The sequence below is a fragment of the Protopterus annectens genome, chromosome 4.part1 (genome assembly GCF_019279795.1).
Source record: "Protopterus annectens isolate FY-2018-M chromosome 4.part1, PAN1.0, whole genome shotgun sequence".
NCBI classification, from domain to species: domain Eukaryota; kingdom Metazoa; phylum Chordata; order Ceratodontiformes; family Protopteridae; genus Protopterus; species Protopterus annectens.
Window position 1 is genome coordinate 995,260,953 of NC_056734.1, and position 20,134 is coordinate 995,281,086.

At 40.9% G+C, this 20,134-nt stretch overlaps 1 protein-coding gene across 5 annotated transcripts in view; it reads left to right on the plus strand.

Annotated features, from left to right (window-relative positions):
* Positions 1-20,134, plus strand: part of LRCH3 (leucine rich repeats and calponin homology domain containing 3) — a 3,082,729-nt gene that overhangs the window by 2,246,967 nt on the left and 815,628 nt on the right. For 2 of the 5 annotated variants that reach the window (XM_044070695.1, XM_044070698.1), the window contains one exon: positions 15,160-15,213. The exons of the other annotated variants lie outside the window; for them this stretch is intronic. In XM_044070695.1, the coding sequence (XP_043926630.1) occupies positions 15,160-15,213 (54 nt within the window). The remainder of the gene's footprint in view (positions 1-15,159; positions 15,214-20,134) is intronic. 5 annotated transcript variants of the gene reach the window in all.

A 20,134-nucleotide genomic window follows, 5' to 3' on the forward strand; every position in this document is an offset into this window, starting at 1 on the left:
CCATATTTTAAAATTGTACTATGTTCTACAGCTGTTTTACATCCATGTTTTATTCTTGTCTTGCGTCCTTAGCTGGACTAATGTCTATATTTAAACGCTATGTTTTTAACTGTATAATGCAAATAATACTTAATGTGGCACTTTTCTCCCTGGGCCTCCACTGAAAACGGACCTGTGTCCAGTCGGATTCTCCCGGTCAACAAATGTAAATAAATAAATAAATAAAGCCATTACAAGCTAAATTCCTTTTCCAGGTCCAAGACAGGCTTTGGTAAAACCATTTTCCAGGGGCTCTTGGATCCATTTCCTTCCTCCTCCTCCCAGATTGGATATGTTTTGGTAATCAACCCATGTAGCCTAAAGCCTACTGTAGCAGTAGGAATGAAGAACATAGTACAGTTTTGTAAGTTGCACTTATCAATAACAATAGATGTTCAAATTCCTCACAGCTGCACCCACTATCCACCCCCTTTTTGTTGTTGATCATTACTAATGGGAGTATTTATTTATTTATTGACATTTGGTGACCGGAAAAGTCCATCTGGGCAGAAACCCATTTTCAGTAGAGGCCCGGGGAAAAAAGCTGCACAGTACAAGGTTTGAACAGTAGAAGTTTAAGCAATATTAACATTATTACTATAATGCATTTTTGTACATACATTAAGGAACAAAATTTGCAAAAAGAAATATGCAATCAAAAGCATTTGTACCTTAAGGGGAACCTTAACCTCTTAACATTTTTAATGAAGTAGATAGTGTTTGTTGACAACACAGTTTAAAAAGATGGCTTAATTACTGAGCTGTTGAGTAAGTTTAGGGAATAAAGAGTTTTTCACTTTTAAGTAGTAGGGGTTAAAGAGGAGTATGAGAAAGTTGGATTAGTAGTAAGTTTATGGATAGGAGATGAGTAAAGAGATAATTGGGAAGTAGTAAAAAAAATTGCTTTTGGCTGTAATTGATGGGAGTTGCTGGTAGGAGTATGGCTTGCAATAGATATTTTTGTGGTGAAGTATGAGAGGATGAAGTAAGAAGAAAGTAATTGCAAGGGGTCTCAAGATATATATTGGATGATGGAACTGCTAAATGTAAGCTTAAAAGATAAGAGTTAGGTAGAGGGCTTAACAGTAGATTTAATGATGTCAAGTCTTCATTTGTCATTGATGAATGGGACTCTGTACTGATCATTGGAACCAGCTCAGCTGCTATAACAGCTCACAAAAGCCAAAAACTCTCAAGCTAAGTCTGTATCCAGAATACCTTTCTCCAGATCACCTCAGATCTCATTTGCCGCTCTTTTATAAATATGCATCATCCAGACGCTCGTCAGCTGTGTATTTTTCATGATTTTTTTTCTCTCTCAAGTACTTTAAATCTTATTTATAAATATCTGTATGTTTATTCTATTCTTTGTCCAAAAAAAATAATGTATATAGTTTCCTTTTTGTACTCTCATAGTTCCTTTCTGTGTTGCGAATATACTGCTTTTACCTTATGGTATTTCTCTCTACCATCATTGGTAGTTCTTTCCTTTCCCCTACCTCTGGGTAGTTCTGGCCTACCATTGTTTGTAGCCTTTTCCCTTCTAGTGTCTGTGTGTGTGTGTGTGTGTGTGTGTGTGTGTGTGTGTGTGTGTGTGTGTGTGTGTGTGTGTGTGTGTGTGTGTGTGTGTGTGTGTGTGTGTGTGTGTCTGCAGTTAATAGTTTTTCTTTGCTCAACATGACAGACAACTCTAGTGGAACAACTGGCTTCAAACAATGTCAGGATTGTGGGATGGAGATGCCCAACTCTGATGGGTACTTCTCTTGCATTTACTGCTTGGACCTGGCACATTTACAGGAAGAGTGCCTTATTTGTCAAGCCTTCAAGTCACTCACTAGGGCCCTCATTGAAAGAAAAAAATAATTTTGACAGGACTAATTAAAACCTCCTTTGAGGAGGCTTTGTTGGGTCAATCCAAATCTAATGCATCTTCACTGTCATCTCCATCTTCTAAATCTGGACAGAAGAAGAGTCGCTCTGTGTCAGCGTCCCCTTCTGGCCCTGGCAGGCAAGAAGTACAAATCATCAGTTCCCACACATCCCACAGAATCGGATTTGGCAATAGACAAATCCAAGGAACCAACTTCTTTGGCACCATCTGTGGTAATGACGTCTGTGCCACAGGTCTCAGTGCTAGTCCCTACGGTACCAGTGGTTCATCCTGCTCCATTTGTGCTGGTCCTCTTGGCAGCTTCGTCCAAAATTTTGGAACCAGTAGCTTCCCTGGAGCCACAAATAACTTCAAAACCAGGTCCCCCCCAGGACAAGGTATTCCCCCGCAATTGATCCTTTTGTGAGTCAACTTCTAAGCCCCTTTGTAAACAGACCAGAATCTCCCTCAGCCTTTTCTGTCTGTTCCTCCAGGAGTCTGACTGAAGTTGACATTGTGAGGTTGGTAGACTAGCTCCTCGTGGCTAGGGGTCTTAACAGTTTCCTCCCAAGCCTCACTCCCTTCTGGAGATGGGACTTCCTCTCCTAGGACTCCACTGACTTTTCCTCCTCTAACCTCCTTTGAGGGCTTAGAATTATGATTCCAATTCTTCCGGTTCCAGCTGCTCTGATGCCTGCCATCCTTTCTACTTCAGTTCCAGACTCTGCCTTGAGTTCCTCGACTCCATTAGAGCCGATGGACTCCCGGGGTTGTAGCTCCACTCCCGAAATTGAGGGGCACGTATCAGCTGCAGTTTTTTATTTGGAGCCACCCTTGACTCTTGGAGTTTTGGCCCACATGGGTTCTTCCCCAGTTCCGAATTTGGGGGAGGTTTATTTGGAGTGGGGTGGGACCACAGTTCCAACGTTATCCTTCTTGGTTCCGGGTTCCCATCCTTCTTTGGTGGGGGGGGGGAACCTGTCTTTCAGATGATGGAGAGGGCACTGGCCTCTGTGGGTTCTCATCTGGCCCCTCCCCTATTGGAGTTTCATCCCGGAACCTTTTCTTACCCAGAGCTTCCACCATCCTCCACACCTGGACAACGAGCACCAATGCTGCAGGATACCCCTGCACAGGGCCCTTCTTGTTCCGAGTCCTCTACAGAGCTTCGCACTGAGGAGGTGCCCTGGAAGAAAACATGTAAGAGGAAAAACCTGGATTCCCCAGAAGAAGCTATCACAGAGGACATGGACTCCTTTGAAGACATTCTGGAAATCCTGAAACAGAGTTGTGACTGGAAGCCCAAAACCCTACCTCAGAGGAGTGGGTATACGTGCAAGCCTTTGGTGCTCGCCCATCTGTCTTGGATGACCCCACCTGCTGACGATCTTATTAAGTTGATCGTGTAGTGGGCTTAGGAGGCCCTGACTCCATAGAGCCTATCCCCAGGGGACCGGACAAAATTCTCTCAGCACCAGAGGGCCATCAGTTTTGGGTTAAGGGATTAGCAGTATATGGCGTAGTGGTTGTGGCAGCCGCCAAGAAAGAACTTGCAGAAGATAGTTCCACTTTTCATCCCCCAAACCGGGAGTCCAGGGTGATGGACAGTGGGTGTATGCATCATCGACCTTCGCCTTAATATCCTTGAATTTTTATGGCACATTTTACTAGACCCAAAGGGATCTGATCAAAGAGCTGTCAGATTCCCTTGCTGTGTCTGAGGAAGTTCAAGATAAAGTGGCCTCCCAACTAGCTATCCTAGAGTCTATTTCCAACTTGTTCATGAGGCTCATGCAGCCGAAGGGATGACTAGGGCAGCGGGTTCCGGCGTTGTCATTAGGAGGCATGCCTGCATGTGCTTGTGTGAGTTTGTGGAGCCTTTTAAGTTTCGTTCGGCAATCTTTTTTTTTTTCTGGATCTTCATTGTTTTGCCCCAAAGTCAGAGAAACCCTAGCCAGGTGCGAGAAAGATGGAAAGACCCTATCTGCAGTGGCCATATGTTTTTCGGCTCCTCAGTGATCCTATTCCAGGAACCAGAGGAGTGGGAAGATGTGGTTCAAAAAATCTCAAGGGCCTTTTCAGGACACACGTGGTGGTGGCTCCTCTTGGGGCAGAGGGGGGAGCTCCAATGGAAGACACCAACCCCGCAGCAAAGGTGGCCTGCAAATCAGGGTTCCAGAGATTTTTTCTCAGAGAAGCCGTACCAGCGCTCCTGAAAGGGGGGACTGATTGCTTGCCTCTGGAGGCAGTCGGAGAAGGTTGTCCTTGCACTCAAGAGCCTGGCAATAAATAACCACAGATACTTGGTTGCAAAGGATTATTGCCAGAGGATACCACATCCTTTGCATGCTCTTTCCAAGATTAGACAGAATACCCGGTATTCCACCCAATCAGAGGGATTAAGCAGCACTAGAAATTCAAAAGCTGCTAGAAAAAAAGAGTCATCCAAGAAGTCCCACCAGACCAGATAGGATCCAAATTTTACTCAAGGCTCTTTTTGTTGCCAAAAAAGACAGGAGACTTGAGACCAATCCTAGATCTCTGCCTTCTGAGCAAATTTGTTCAGCAAACAAAATTCCAGATGGTCATGGTTCAGTCTATCCTACCATTCTTAGAGGAAGACAATTGGATGTGTTCCATAGACCTTCAGGATGCATATTACCACATAAAAATGGACAAGCGCTCCAGAAGGTTCCTCTGCTTTTGGCTAGAAGCTGGTCTCTATCAATTCAGAGTTACCACAGCCCCCATGGCATTTACCAAGTGCATGGCAACAGTAACAGCTCACCTGAGACTGCACGGATTCCAAGTGTTTCCATAAGTAGACGACTGGCTAGTCACTGCTACTACTAGTCATTTACTAAATCAAGCAATGGATTTCATTCTGCATCTTTTTGCTCATCTTGCCTGCCTTGCATTGTTTAACTGTATTTGCTACCCACTACTAATACCTTTATACCACCCTCTTGTATTGTTTATTAACTGTATTTGCTACCCACTACTAATACTTCTATTCCACCCTCCGCCATTATACACCCTCTTTCTTTGGGGATCCCTAGATCTCTCTCTCTACCTACTAAACTATATTTGCAAGAACTCCTTCTCTTCTGATTATTCCTTAACTACACCTACCTCCATTCCTGTAACTTCCAAGCTTCCAAATAACCTAACTTTGTGTGTATCTCCTCTCATTTTACAGTATATCACTCCAGAAGCTCCCTCCCTGCCTCTAAACTGAAAGGAACACCACCTGCAACTCCTCTGATATTTCCCTGGATTTTTTGCCTGCCAGCCTGAGCCTTTCGGACTACTGTGAGGACTCCCCAACACCATAATTTGTTGAATGTGTGTAGACCTAAATCTAGTATTGAACTACCTATTAATCACTTAAATGTACTTGTCAGCCTCCCTGTGTGAGTGTTTCAGCAGCCTACCGCAGACCATCTACTCTCCCCCCGCCATGTCTTCTATGTCCACAAAGCTTTCATAGTGTCCCAGCATTTTTTTCAAAGTACACCATAAATGAAACCTGCTCCTCTTTCCTGCCTGCTATCTTCCTAGTTAACACTAGGTGGCAGCACCTTCCATCCTAACCCAGTAAAACCCTATTCCTACATTGGCTTCATTTATTTTGTAACTAACTGTACATCTCAATATCCTAGTCAACACTCTCCAAACACTGGAAATTAATCCCCACCCCTCAAAGTACACACACTAGGCATACTAAAGCATCTACAATTACCTTTGTAAATTATTTCTCCCTTATTTTTCTCACAATAACAACCTGTTTAACTTACCTTCAAAACGGCAGTTGCTGATACTTTTTCCTGCTGATTTTTTTTATTTTTGCTCTATCCTGCTCCGGTCGCCTACGGGCTCACTCCGCTCCCCTACCCTACCCTCAAATTTCACCCACCCCCAGTGCACCTACATATACACTTCCACAAACCACACCCCCTCAACACCTGCACCACTCACACTCACCAACCACCTTACTCCTCCCGCTCCCATAATCAAATTAATCTCACACACACCCCCACCCTCTCTCATACATACACCACACCGCACACAATGATACTACAATGCTTACCATCCCACAGCAAACTCTACTACTATCTACCCTTCTAGTATCCCTAATCTACATTACCCAACTAAGCCTCCACACTAGCTCATACCTACCTCTAACCTCTCACACTACTATCTCAGACCCCTCAATTACATCCCACTCATATTCACAGATCTCCACTGAACTCTACTCCTACAACCCATCCAATCTTTTCAAACCCTCCTTACTTCATACACCACCATCTCCTCACCCTATTCTAACAACTATCTCAAAGAAAAGCCTTTCCCAACAATACCTTACCTCTATTTACCCTCTATTTCTCCTCAGACATCTCCTCCAACATATAACACTCTCTCTCTCAGGTGACATCCACCCTAACCCTGTCCCAACCCCCACCTTTACCCGCGCTAACCCAAGTACCAATCCACAAAATCTTAAGGCTATCTGCCTCATGACCCTAAATGCACAAAGCCTCAATAATAAAATCCCCAACCTACATGCCTGGCTCTCTTACAATCAGTCAGACATAACCGCAGTATCTGAGACATGGCTCAAACCCTCCATCAAAGATAATGAAATCCTCCCCCCTGGCTACCATATCATACGCAATGATAGGCCTCACAGAAAAGGAGGAGGCGTAGCAATAATCTACACCTCCACTCTCACATTTACACCAGCCACCAACCCCATCCCAACTTTTGCCAATGCAGAAATGACTGTGGGCTTTTTAAAACTTAATAACTACAAATCCATCTGCATCTGCTCCATTTACATACCTCCTGGAGACAATACCAAAACTCTAGAAGGCATCCTCTCTTGGTTTAGCTCAAACATCATAAATGAAATCTACATTCTTGGTGATGTAAATATTAACTGGACCTCCTTCCTCTTAGATACCCCAACTCACTCTGTCAACCTGTACAACTTCACCCAACTAATCGACCTCCCTACCAGGCCAAACAAAGATGGTTCCTCCGGTACCATCTTAGATTGGATACTAACAACACACCCCAACCATATCTCCGAATCCGGTATAATACCTGACCCCCTAGGCGATCACTTACCAGCCTTCACAGGCCGCCTACCCTCCCACATTGAAAAACAACACATATTCAAGCAATCCCGAAACCTATCTTCCTTCATCCCTGAAATCTTCTCTGAATGCCTCAAGGTTACTAATTGGTCTCCACTGAAAAGTCTTCCACTAGATAATGCTGTTACATACTTTAGCCAAACTTTCCTTACCTTACTTGATAAACTAGCCCCTTTACAAAGCAAACATATCAAAACTAATTCCTGCCCCTGGATATCTCAAGAAACTAAACTTGTAATGAATCAAAGAAACAAAAAATGGAAACTATACCAAAAACAAAAAAACCCCAGCACCCTCCAAGAATATAAACATCTTTGTAACCTGGCCAAACCATCAATAAGAAAAGATCACAAAAACTACTACAGCAATCTACAATACAAACACTCAAACAATCCAAAGAAATTCTGGACATCCATCTCCTCAATACTCAACCATGGTAATAATTCCAACCTCTGCCCCAATCCTGACCTCTCAAGTCTAGAAATAGCCACTAACTTCAACACAGTTTTCATAGACTGCATAGCTACATTATCCTCCACTTTCCCCAATCCACCCACCAACACTAACCATTCACCCTGCCCCCTCAAACCACCTCTCTCACTCCCCTCCTCCACCCGTTCTCCCTTAAACCTGTCTCCACCAATACTATAAAAAGACTACTTCAAAAGCTAAAACCATGCCGCAATGTCCCTGACAATCTTCCAGCAAATTTTCTTCAAATATCAGCCGAATCGATAGCCTATCCCATTTCCATCCTCATAAATAGATCCATTCAGGAATCCTATGTACCAACCATCTGACGTCATGCATTCATAATTCCTCTCCACAAAGGCGGTAAAAACACAGACACAACCAACTTCAGACCCATAGCTATTCTCTCTCCCCTCTCAAATTCTAGAGAAAACCATCCACTCCCAGCTCATGCCCTACCTAATCCAGCACAAACTCCTCTCTCCCACCCAGCACGGCTTCCGCTCTGGCAACAGCACCATGACAGCCCTCCTTTCCTTCCCTGAAACAGTCAACCTAGCATGTGAAAGCGGCAAATACGTATCTTCTCTATTTCTTGACCTCTCAAAAGCATTCATCACTATCTCCCATTCCCTTCTCCTGTCCCAGCTCTCACAGCTGCATCTATCTCTCCCAACCCTTGAATGGTTCACCAGCTATCTTTCCATGCGCCAACAGGCTGTACAATGGAAAGAATCAACCTCCCCTTTCTTACCTACACCCACAGGAGTTCCCCAAGGATCAGTATGGCCCCCTCCTCTTCAACTTATTCATTAACAACCTACACCTCTCTATCCCTGAAACCTCAATCATCCAATACGCAGATGACTCCACTATCATCTGCTCAGACACCTGCCCCTCCAAACTTCTACTCTATACCCAAACAGCTTTCTCCAAAACTGAAACATGGATGCAATCTCATCACCTGGCCCTAAATGCCAACAAAACAAAACTTATGATATTCACTCCACCAAAACCTCCCAGTTCCACAAGGCCCAATTCTCCATCAAAAGCCACAATAACACCCCTCTAGAAATAGTTCCTAGTACCAAGCTACTTGGAATTACCATTGATGAAAACCTAAAATTTGACTCCTACATCCTCTCAACAATCAAAAAAACCCACCAGAAAATCAGTCTCCTCTACAGACATAACTACTACCTTACTCCAGCCTCTCAACATACCCTTGCATCTACCCTCCTTCTCCCCTCTCTCTTGTATGGTGCTCCCCTATTCTCCAACCTTCAACTTGGCCTTCTCTCTAAACTCGAATCCTGTTGCAACAAAATCTGCAAATTTGCAACCAATTCTAAGAAGTCTTCTCATCACTGTCACTCTGTACACACCCTAAACTGGCTAGAACTCCACAACCACCTAAAGTTACCTACAACTTACAACAGCCCACAAACTCATCTTTAAACCAACTGAATGCCCCTCTCTTGCTAAATCTCTAACACCCTATGCACCTACCCACACCCTGAGATCCAAAGGCCAAAACCGACTACAAATATACAAACCCATCCACCCTCCTGGCAAACTACTACTATCCCACACCATAGCCAAGCTATGGAACAATCTCTCCACACCACTACGTAATATACCCAACCAGAACAAATTCAAATCCAAGCTTCTCTCCCATCTCTCCTCCAAATGGGAATGTCCTTCACATGCTCCCACCTAAAACACCCACACTACAAACTCCACACCTATAATCATCACTTCTTTACCGTCTTTAACAAACCTCACATATCTTGCTCAGAACATCTTTCCAAAATTCTTTTGCATGCATGCCTTTGGCCTACCTTACTAATTTCCCAAACTGACAAGCTCTAAATTTCAAACCAGTGTGTATATATTACTTGTAAAACTGTTACTCCTGTACAGACCAATATTGACTCATGCTACTCACTTCATCTATTATAAATGTGGCAACTCTCTGTAATTCTGCCTTTGTAAATTTACAACTTTTTGAACTTACATTATATAATGATGCATATTCTGTATACTTAGATATACTGTAACGATGTAAACCTATATACTTTATATTATGTATTGGAGCTTTTCTCCTTGGGTCTCCACTGAAAACGGGTCACTAGCCCAGCTGGACTAACCCGGTTAACAAACAAACAAACAATAAATAAATAAATAAATCTAGGCATCACAGTGAATCAAACAAAATCACATCTAAGTCTGACTCAAGATTTGGAGTTTATAGGAGCCCGCCAGAATACCACCAGTTGTACAGCTTCCCTTCCTCTATTCAGGTTGCAAACGATAAGGTCCCAAGTGCAAGCCATTCTTTCCAATAACAGGGTACCTCTACTGTTAGTTCTTCAAGCTCTGGGATCCATGGTAGCGGCTATCACCGTGGTCCCATTGGCAAAATTTCACATGAGACTTCTGCAGTGGCTTTTGGCATCCCAAATGGTTCATTCTGACTTGTCCCTTGATGCATCCCATTTTAATCACTAGTCCTTGCAAGAAGACCTATCCTGGTGGGTGGAATGGGAGATATTCTCTTAGGCTTGACCCTTTGTTTTACCTCAGCCCAAGGCCATTTTGACCACGGATGCTTCCCAGATGCGGAGGGGGGGCATTATCTGGGAAGAAAAGTTCAAGGCACTTGGTCCCCGATAGAGGCCAATTTGCATGTTATTGTTCTGGAATTGAGAGCAGTACTTTGTTGCAAGCCTTTCAAGATGCCCTCCCTCTAGGAGCTGTTGTGATTCAATCGGGCAGTATGCCCGTAATTTGGTACATCAACAAACAGGGCAGAACCAGAAACTGTCAGAGTATGGCAGTGAGTGATTTCTTCCAACCATTTTCTAATAGCAAAGCATATCCGGGGGGCTTCAAATGTGATAGGGGCCAAGTTGAGCAGATGTATTTTCCTGACTAATGAGTGGTCTGTCAATCCCAAAGTGGTGGAGGATATTTTTCATCGATGGGGCCTGCCTGGCTGTGATCTTTTTGCATTTCCCCCAAACAAGTGCAGCAGCTACTTTGCCCCCATTCCCCCTCAGGGGGAATCCCGAGAGATGCTCTCCTTCATGATTGTCCCTCAGCACTTCTCCGTCTTTCCCCCCTTTCCATTGATTCCTCTCTTCTTAAAGTAAGCCATCAGGTTGAAGAGCGAAGTGATCCTCTTTGCTCCCTTTTGGCCTCAAGAAGTCTGGTTCACCTTTCTGTAGCCTCACCTAATTCACCGTCCATTAACTCTGGACCCAGATCCGGATCTCCTTTCCCATCCACAAGGAGTCCAACTAGCTGCCATTTCCAATTTCCGCAATGGCTTCGAAGACTGCTCATTAATTTTGCATAGGCTGTGTAAAGTATTTATGAAAGGAGCCTTGCAATTAAAACCTCCTTATAAAGACCCTGTGGCTCCTTGAGACCTTACTATGGTTCTGTAGTCCTTGGTCCTTTCACCTTTTGAACCAGCAGCTACTTGTGACCTAACGTTCCTTTCATGAGGATAGGGTTTCACTAAGGACCAACCCATCTTTTCTTCCTAAGTTGGTCTCAGAAACGAACATTAATCAATCCATTGATTACCTATCTTCTTCCCAAACTTTTCTAACAAGGGTGAATATTGTTTACATTTGTTGGATGTTCACAGACAATTGCATTTCTATCTCAACAAAACTAAGGATGTTAGAAAGTCGGACCAGTTATTTATCTCTTTTTTATGTCTATCTCTGGGTAACCCTGTTTCAAAAGTCACTTTATCAAAGTGGTTAAAAGAATTTATTACCTTCATTTACAATAAGAAGAATCTCCAATTGCCAGGACCAGTGAGGGCTCATTCTACTGGAGCAATAGCCATGTCTGCTGTTTTTCACTCAAAGGCTTCCATGGATGAAATATGCGCAACAGCAACCTTGGCTTCTCCACATACCTTTATCACTCATTACAAATTGGAAATGGTCTCCAGGGGAAGAGCGTCCTTTGGCTGTATAGTGCTCAGGATTTTCCTTCCGTAAGACCACCCAGGTTATAAGGTAGCTGGGGACTCTGTCCCATACATCAAACATAAATGACGATTGACAAACATCAGGTAAAGAAGTTTTTACCGTAGCATTCCATCTGTGTTGTCAGTCTTCATTTATCCTTGACTTCCCATTCTCCTTCACACTCCTTGGAGTATCGGACTCTTGTCTTTGGTATCTATTACCTCATTTATGACCATGGACATAACCTTTTTCTTCTTTTATAAAGCTGTTTTATGTCTTCCTTGTATAGCTGCAAACTCGATCTGAGGTGATCTGGAGAGAGGTGTTCTGGATAGAGACTTGGGTTGAGAGCTTTGGTTCACATAAGCTGTTATAGCAGCTGCGCCAGTTCCGAGGGTCGGAACAGAGTCACATACATCAAGGATAAATTAAGATCGACAAGACAGATGGTATATAATGGTAAGAACATCACTTCTTTATTTATTAACTAGGATTTATGGTTAGTGTATCCTGCGTATAGTATCTTTTCCTACTACTAGGTTTTGGTTTAAGTTTCAAGAGGAGTATGCTGCTTTTCTCTTAAGAGCAAAAAAAGTACTGAAGAAATCTTCACTGTAACTGCTGGTTTCCCAACACATTGCTCTCCATTCAGCAGTCAGAGTGAAGGTGTGGGAGGGAGACAGTTTTGTGATGTCGGCCAGTTGTATCTCAAGCAAGATACGACCTGTATAGCCTAAATGTTACAGCAGCAGTGAGGAATGCCATGAGTAAGGCCAACTTACACAACTGTACTTTGTTTTATATTTGTTGGCTACCTCTTAAAGTTTGATTGAGAGCAGAGAGTTTTTTTTTAATGTCCCACGCAGTTTTAGGGCAGTTTGCACCTTTTTCTTTTTTAAGTTTTAACAGCTGCTTCCTTCAAATTTAACTTGCACATGCTACAGCTGAGAGAGAATGTCTCAGTTTTTTAATGTCTCCAAGAAAATGCTTGCAAAAGCAAAAAAAAAAAAAAAAGGCTAATCTAAAGAGTTCCAATTCTACATCAATACCACTGCAGTCATTCAACATTAAACAGCAGCTCCAAACCTCTATTTCCATTGATAGTTTTCAACAGCTGGTGAACAACAAGCAGGGAATTGCCTTTTAGCTAAAACAGATGTTACAGTTTTGTTACCATTGCTATCTTTCTTGATAGATTTCTCTGTCATTCCTCTCCCTCACACAGTGTGACACTCATCGCTTCATCCTCTGAGCCTAGAAACTCAAATCTCAGTGTATTTTTAATCATTATTGTTGTTGTTGTTATTGTTGTTGTTATTGTTTCTGTTGGTTCATTGTATGAATGTATTGCTTTACTTTTAATTAATATTTTGTAACTTGCAAAATCTGAAATATTTGCTCCTAGCCCCAAACTTTTTTGATTATGAAATTGTAGCAAAATGTTATATATTGATTGTAATTTATTAATCATAGTAATAATAAGCTTTGTTGTACGTGTGCTTTAGGAAACAATAAATACTGAACAGTTATGCAGTTAGAGGATCATAGTCAGTGGCCTTCAGAAATTCTGGATGTATCTTATTGCTAGTTACCTTTGTTTTTCACTGTACAGTTAAAAATGAAAAAGACCAGGCTGGTTCTAGCCCATCTTATGGTTGCTAATGCTGTTAAGTAACTTGGATAGTAGTGCCTTCTTACCTTGAGCATCCAAGGCAGTCTGCGTACTGTGGAATACTAGTAGATGGTATAGGTAATTTCAGCATACCCAGATCAGTGACTGGAACTACTGGTAATTTGTTTACTGAGCCAGAGAGAACATTGTAAAATTCATGTAGTAGTTTGTGCCACACTTGAGTGTTATATGCCCCCACCGGCTTAACAGTTTATAGTCACAGCAGTACTACTTATTATGGGTAGTCTGCTGCTTGCCATGAATGTGCTGGGGTTCTTCAAACTGTAGCTTGAAAACCCCTACCTAAGTCAATTGATTACATATTTCTTTACATCTGTTTAAGCATGGTGTACCATTGAATCTGTCATGAATTTTCTTGAAAAGAATCTCTCTCTCATTTTCACTGCATTACCTGCCAGCATATACAGCTGAGTTACTTAAGTTTTTGTGGTTTATTTTGCGAACTGTGCTCATTCATCATTTTGTAACTCGATGCACTGTGTTTGACTGCCACTACCATCTTCTGCTTACACATAATGTCCTTAACTGGAGAGAAGGATGCTAGGCTGTTTTTTGTGTAGCTTGGTGTTTACCACTTTGTCTGACATTTAAACAATATCACAGACACAAATGTATGTTTTCATGAAGTAAGTGATGCGAGTTGTGATGTCATGCTAATTAGAGTGCATCAGCAAAGCTTAGCAGTGAAAGGGTCTGCATGTCCCATTTTGAGTCCGTGTAGTAAAACCTTTGGAAGACAACACAGAGTTCTTCATGTAGCTTTTATTTATTTATTTATTTAACATTTGTTTACCGGAAAAGTCTGACTAGGACAGGGCCCATTCCAGATGCATGTCTTTGGAATGTGGGAGAGAACCAGAACACCCAGAGGAAACTTGTGCGAATGCAGTGAGGACATGCAGACTCTGCACAGAAGGCACCCCATGCGAGAATCAAACAAGAGAACCTCTTGCTGTGCGGCGACAATGCTAAGTGGTACACCACCATGCCACCTAAAACTCATTTGTCAAAAGTGGGATTTGAACGCATGCCTCCAGGGGAGATTACAACCTTAATGCAGCACCTTAGACCACTCAGCCATCCTGACAACTGTTAAATAATTTGCATATTCTTTACTCATAGTGCTATGTAGGTGGTAGGGGAAGCTTGATGTGTTGCCCAGCTGCGCACTAGTTCAAGTTTTTTTTTTTAATATGGTCATGTCAACCACAGAAGCCATCCATCTCCACAGGATCACCTTTACTTTGAGCACTCCTCTGTGTAGAGTGTGGGAACTGCTTATATTTACTGCTGCAGACTGTAGTAGTTCTCCTTAGCCTATGTATGTAAACCCTAGTAAAGATTGTGGTGGGAGCAGAATTTCACATCTGCGCATAAATTACAGGGAACTGGACATGATTGAATTTTAAAGAGCTTATCATTCTCTTAAACTGAAACATGCACTGAAACTCTTGTATTGGTTAACTCTTATTTTTATCATTACAGTGTTAATTATCTTTACAGAACTGTCTAGGCCAGAGGTTGGCAACTGAAAAGTCACTTACTATTTTAAAAATGTATTCATTAATTATTTTGTTAGCTGTATTGGTTGTAACATTTTGGTTAAGAAAATGAGCATAATATATGCACACTAGTTTCTAAAAGCAAAAATACTGATAGCTGATGTGAACAGCATAGATATGAACGTTTAAACAATGATGATGTGTTGTAACAGTGCCATTGTTAGGCCTAGCTGTATTTTTAAATGTTGCAACCACAGTGGGCAGACCCAGGTTGTGCACACCTCTGGTCTAGGATATTCCATAAGTTATTTTCCTCCACACATGCTTTACTCACTTAAGATTTTTCATGCTCCATGGCATTTGTGTTGATGATTGACACTGCAGTGTTGTCATTTGTTTCTGATGTGCCTCCATGTCTCTCCCACCTCACCAGTACCCCTTCCCATCCAGAAGGTGTCAGCACACTGACGATAGTGCCTTGTTAGTGGTAAGAATGCTGCACGGGTTTTTTGAGGAATGATGCAAAGTAGTTTCAACATGGGGAATGATTCATGTTGATTATGTAGTTTGAACGAAGAACTAATCTAAACAGCATAAACCATGGCACAGGGTTTGTTAAATATTTCATGTACAAAAAATGAGTTATGCACTTATTTTGAAATTGAATTAAGTAGTTAGGCTTGTCAGTGTTTAGTAATCCACACAGAGATGCTAATATTCTTGTTGCTAGAAGTATACGTCTCCAGAAAAGTCCCTTTTAAGGCCACGTTGATATTTCTAGGCTTACTATTACTTGTGATGCTTGCTACACATTTCTGTATCTGTGTTATTGTTTTCACTGTTCTTGTGAGTGCATATTTCTTGCTAATACCAGTTTTACTTGTGAAATACAGTTTTTTCATTTAGTTGACTATTTCATCATATACTACTTAATAACACTAGTAAACACTCCAACATTTGTTCTAGCTTTTCTTTTCTGTACCTTCCAGTCACCGTTAAATATCATCTGGCAGCACTTTTGTGTCATGAAGTGGGTGACGTGTGTTCTCTCCTTAAATTTACTGGACTAGATTACAGTACCTAGTCTTCTGTTTCAGAGTTTGTGTCTGCATCTTTATGAAGCAGTATTTCAGTGGTGCTTAGTTTAATGTTACACTAGGACCCTTCTTTGGGAGTATGTGATGAGATTTCTTTGCCTGCTTGCAAATTAGGAATTCAGACTTTTGTATTGAGTACCTGTCAATACAGTGTCACCATCTTATGATCAAAAATAAAAATTTGGGGGATTTAGTAAGGATGGCCACTAGCTAGAACCCTATCTTAGATGTCTTCTTCAGTTTTGTTCAACAGTTATAGAAAACAGAAATAAAATGATGTGTTTAACAGAAGCAGTCCTTTTTGGAGCTAATGAGTGTTGAATGCCCACAGCCACGAAAGTTGGCAAAAAAGAAAAGACGTAAGCAAGTTGTTGGGTCTTGGTGTTTCTAAAGTCTCATAAACCAAGATGGCTACATTGATCAAGGTGAATATTATGTCAGCATTGCATTTAAAGTGGATATAAAAAGTGTGCACACCCCTGTTAAAATGTCAGGTTTTTGTGATGTTAAAAAAACGAGACCACAATAAATCATTTCAAAACTTTTCCCACCTTTAATGTGACCTATAACTTGTACAATTCAATTGAAAAACAAACAGAACTGTTAGGGGAAAAATATAAAAAATAAAAAAACGTACAATAAGCTGGTTGCATAGGTGTGCACACTCTTAAAATAATACTTTGTTGAAGCACCCTTTGATTTAATTACAGCATTCAGTCTTCTTGGGTAGGAGTCTATCAGCATGGCACATCTTGACTTTGCCAGTATTTGCCCACTCTTCCTTGCAAAAGTGCTCCAAATCTCAAAGATTGCGAGGGCATCTCTTGTGCACAGCCCTAATCTGGTCACCCCACAGATTTTCTATTGGATTTAGGTCTGGGCTCTGGCTGGGCCATTCCAAACTTAAATTTTCTTCTGGTGAAGGCATTCTTTTGTTGATTTGGATGTATGCTTGGGGTCATTGTTGTGTTGAAAGGTGAAATTCCTTTTCATCTTCACCTTTCTAGCAGATGCCTGAAGGTTTTGGGCCAGAAGTGACTGGTATTTGGAATTGTCCATAATTCCGTAAAGCCCCAGTTCCAGCAGAAGAAAAGCAACCCCAAAGCATGATACTGCCACCACCATGCTTCACCGTGGGGATGGTGTTCTTTTGGTGATGCATAGTGTTTTTGCACGAAACATACCTTTTGGAATTGTGGCCAAAAAGTCCAACCTCGGTCTCATCAGAGCATAACACATTTTCCCACATGCTTTTGGGAGACTTGATGTACTGTTTTGCAAATTTTAGTCGGGCCTGGATGTTTTTCTGTGTAAGAAAAGGCTTCCGTCTTGCAACCCTATCGCATAGCCCAGACATATAGAGAATACGGGAGAATGTTGTCACATGTAGTACACAACCATTACTTGCCAGAAATTCCTGCAGCTCCTTCAGTGTTGCAGTAGGTCTCTTGGCAGCCTCCCTGATCAGTTTTCATCTTGTCTTTTCATCAGTTTTGGAGGGACATCCAGTTTTTTGCAAACGTCACTGTTGTCCCATATTTTCTCCACTTTTTGATGACTGTCTTCACTGTGTTCCATGGTATATCCAGTGCTGCGGAAGTTTTTTTTACCCTTCTCCTGACTGATACCTTTCAACAATGAAATCTCTTTGATGCTTTGTAAGCTGTCTGCGAAGCATGGCTTTTGCTGTAGCAGGCAACTGAGTAAATGTCAGGAAAATCCTACTAGGCAGCTAAGCTTTATTTGAGGTTATTCAGAGTCTCTTTAATTGATGGCAAGTGTGTACCCATGAAGACTGAATCCTGTAACTAAATCAAAAGGTGTTTCAGCAAAGTATTAGCTTAAGGGTGTGCACACTTAAGCAACCAGCTTATTGTATGTTTTTATTGGTTATATTTTTTCCCCTAACAGATTTGTTTGTTTTTTAATTGAATTATACAGGTTATAGGTCACATTAAAGGTGGGAAAAGTTTTGAAATGATTTATTGTGGTCTTATTTTTTTATTTCACAAAAACCTGGCATTTTAACAGGGATCTGTACACTTTTTATATCCACTGTAGAGTCCTTGTGTCTCAGGACAACTTTAGTTAGTTGTGTGCAACTTGAGTGTTATACACAGCATAGTTCAAAAATAATGTTCCCTGGAGGTGCAAAAAGCTTTTCTAGATTTGCAAGAATCAGGAAACATTGTAAGCTGCGAGGTAGTGAGTGCCAGGAGAGGAGTCACTGAGTACACAAAGGTCATCTGGAGGTTAGCCTGGATTGTGGTATATTGGTTGCTGTAAGTCCATCCATCCACAACCTCTTTTCCCATTTTTGCACATGGAGTCAGGGTGCCACTTCAGTAGTGACAATCATCTAGAGCCAAGTTTCACACTGTTGGATGGCTAGTCTTGCTGTGCCTGTTCTTCCATACCACACACTCACACCTATGGCCAATTTAGTATGTTCAGTCTTTCTACTACATATGTTTTTAAGTCTGCATTAAAAGTAAAATAGAACATAACAGGAATCAGGTTTGTGACAAAAAATAAAAACACTTTACATTAATAAAAGCATTACAAACTTAAATTTAACTACATCACATGAACAGGAACAGTATTATTTAACCAAACAGGTACATTTGATATAGCATATAAAAGTAAAACACTGCTTGAATATAAATGCATATTAAAATAAAAAGAAAACACACAAAGTATCACAGAAACTCAACTGAATATAGACAACAAACATGCCATCGGCTTGACCAACATTAAGAAAAATGATGGCAGTAGGGGAGCATTACTGCTTACATACACACACACACATATATATATATATATATATATATATATATATATATATGTGTGTGTGTGTGTGTGTGTGTGTGTGTGTATGTATGTATGTGATCTGGTTTTTGGGAAGTGCCACCAGAAGTTTTACCCTTGTGAATATTTTTGTGGTGTGACAAGCATATCATCAGCTGAGCCAAGCTGAAAAACTGACTGTGGAGCATTGCTGCTTGCACATATGGGTCTTCCAACCCTTGGAGTTGCCATTAGAATCATAACACATTTGAATATTTTTTCAGGATGTGTTATCTGGAAAACAGTATACATTTATGAAGCACAGAATTCAGCTGGATTGTTATGTAGTATTAGAACAAGTTTAAAGTGGTTGCTATAAATATTTGATATAAATTAGAATGAATGAATTTTAGAATACCTTAAGTGAAGGCCATGATGGCTGAAATTTTTGAGAAGTGTAAACCAAGCAGTCTTCTTAACCAACATACTCCATCTTTCCTGGTGTTTAAAGGATTGCGTTAATATTTAAACAGATGACTTGTGGGGATGCCTCATGTGTAGCACTTGCTTTTTTCTTACTTTAGATGTTGTTAATTGCTTGCCATCTAGATACTAAGCATTGCTGGATGAGCTAAACATTTGAATGAAGATCCAAATTATAGACGTCTTTTCATGGTCCGACTCCACAGCATCTGTTCTGAATGGATCAGGCTAAATAACTTAAAAGTGGTACAAGGACATCTGTGTTCACATTTAAGTCTCGAGGATACTGTTATTTATTTATGTATTTATTTTTATTTGTAAACGTATAATGAGACATTGCTACAGACAATACAGTTCAGTAATGAATAAGAATAATTTGAGTTTTGCCATGTTTGTAAGGGTAGATTTGTCCCCCATGCCCACTTGTTGGAAGACTGGGACTAGGAAGCTTATATATATGGTTTGTGGTGTAAATTGTTAACCTTGCAGACACAAAGTACAGGGTTTAACAAATTTTATATATTTTTTTAGAAAAACTACCAGCAGATGGCCAGAGAGGAAAGGATTCAACACTAATTTTCTAACTGATTTATTGAAGTAGAATCCGTAAACACTTTCATCTCTTTAACAATAACTTCTTCAGACTGATTCAAACCATTAACCCACAGATCCATAAATACTTTAGCTAATCACTTGTCCTAGAAATGTATCTAAAAATAAATGCTGACATGCAAAGAACTATGTAAAATGCATCCATTCAGTAGAAATATGTTTCACATTGTCTGTTAAAACTTATTTTCCTGTTTAAAATAGTTAAAATTCATAGAAGGATTAAAACCAGGATAAATATTTATTTTTTATAACTAGAGATGGAGGTTAGTTGGGCTTGTTTTGTGTGTGTGTGTGTGTGTGATTGTGTGTGTGTGTATGTATATGTATATGTGTGTGTATATATATATATATATATATATATATATATATATGTGTGTGTGTGTGTGCATATATATATATATATATATATATATATATATATATATGTGT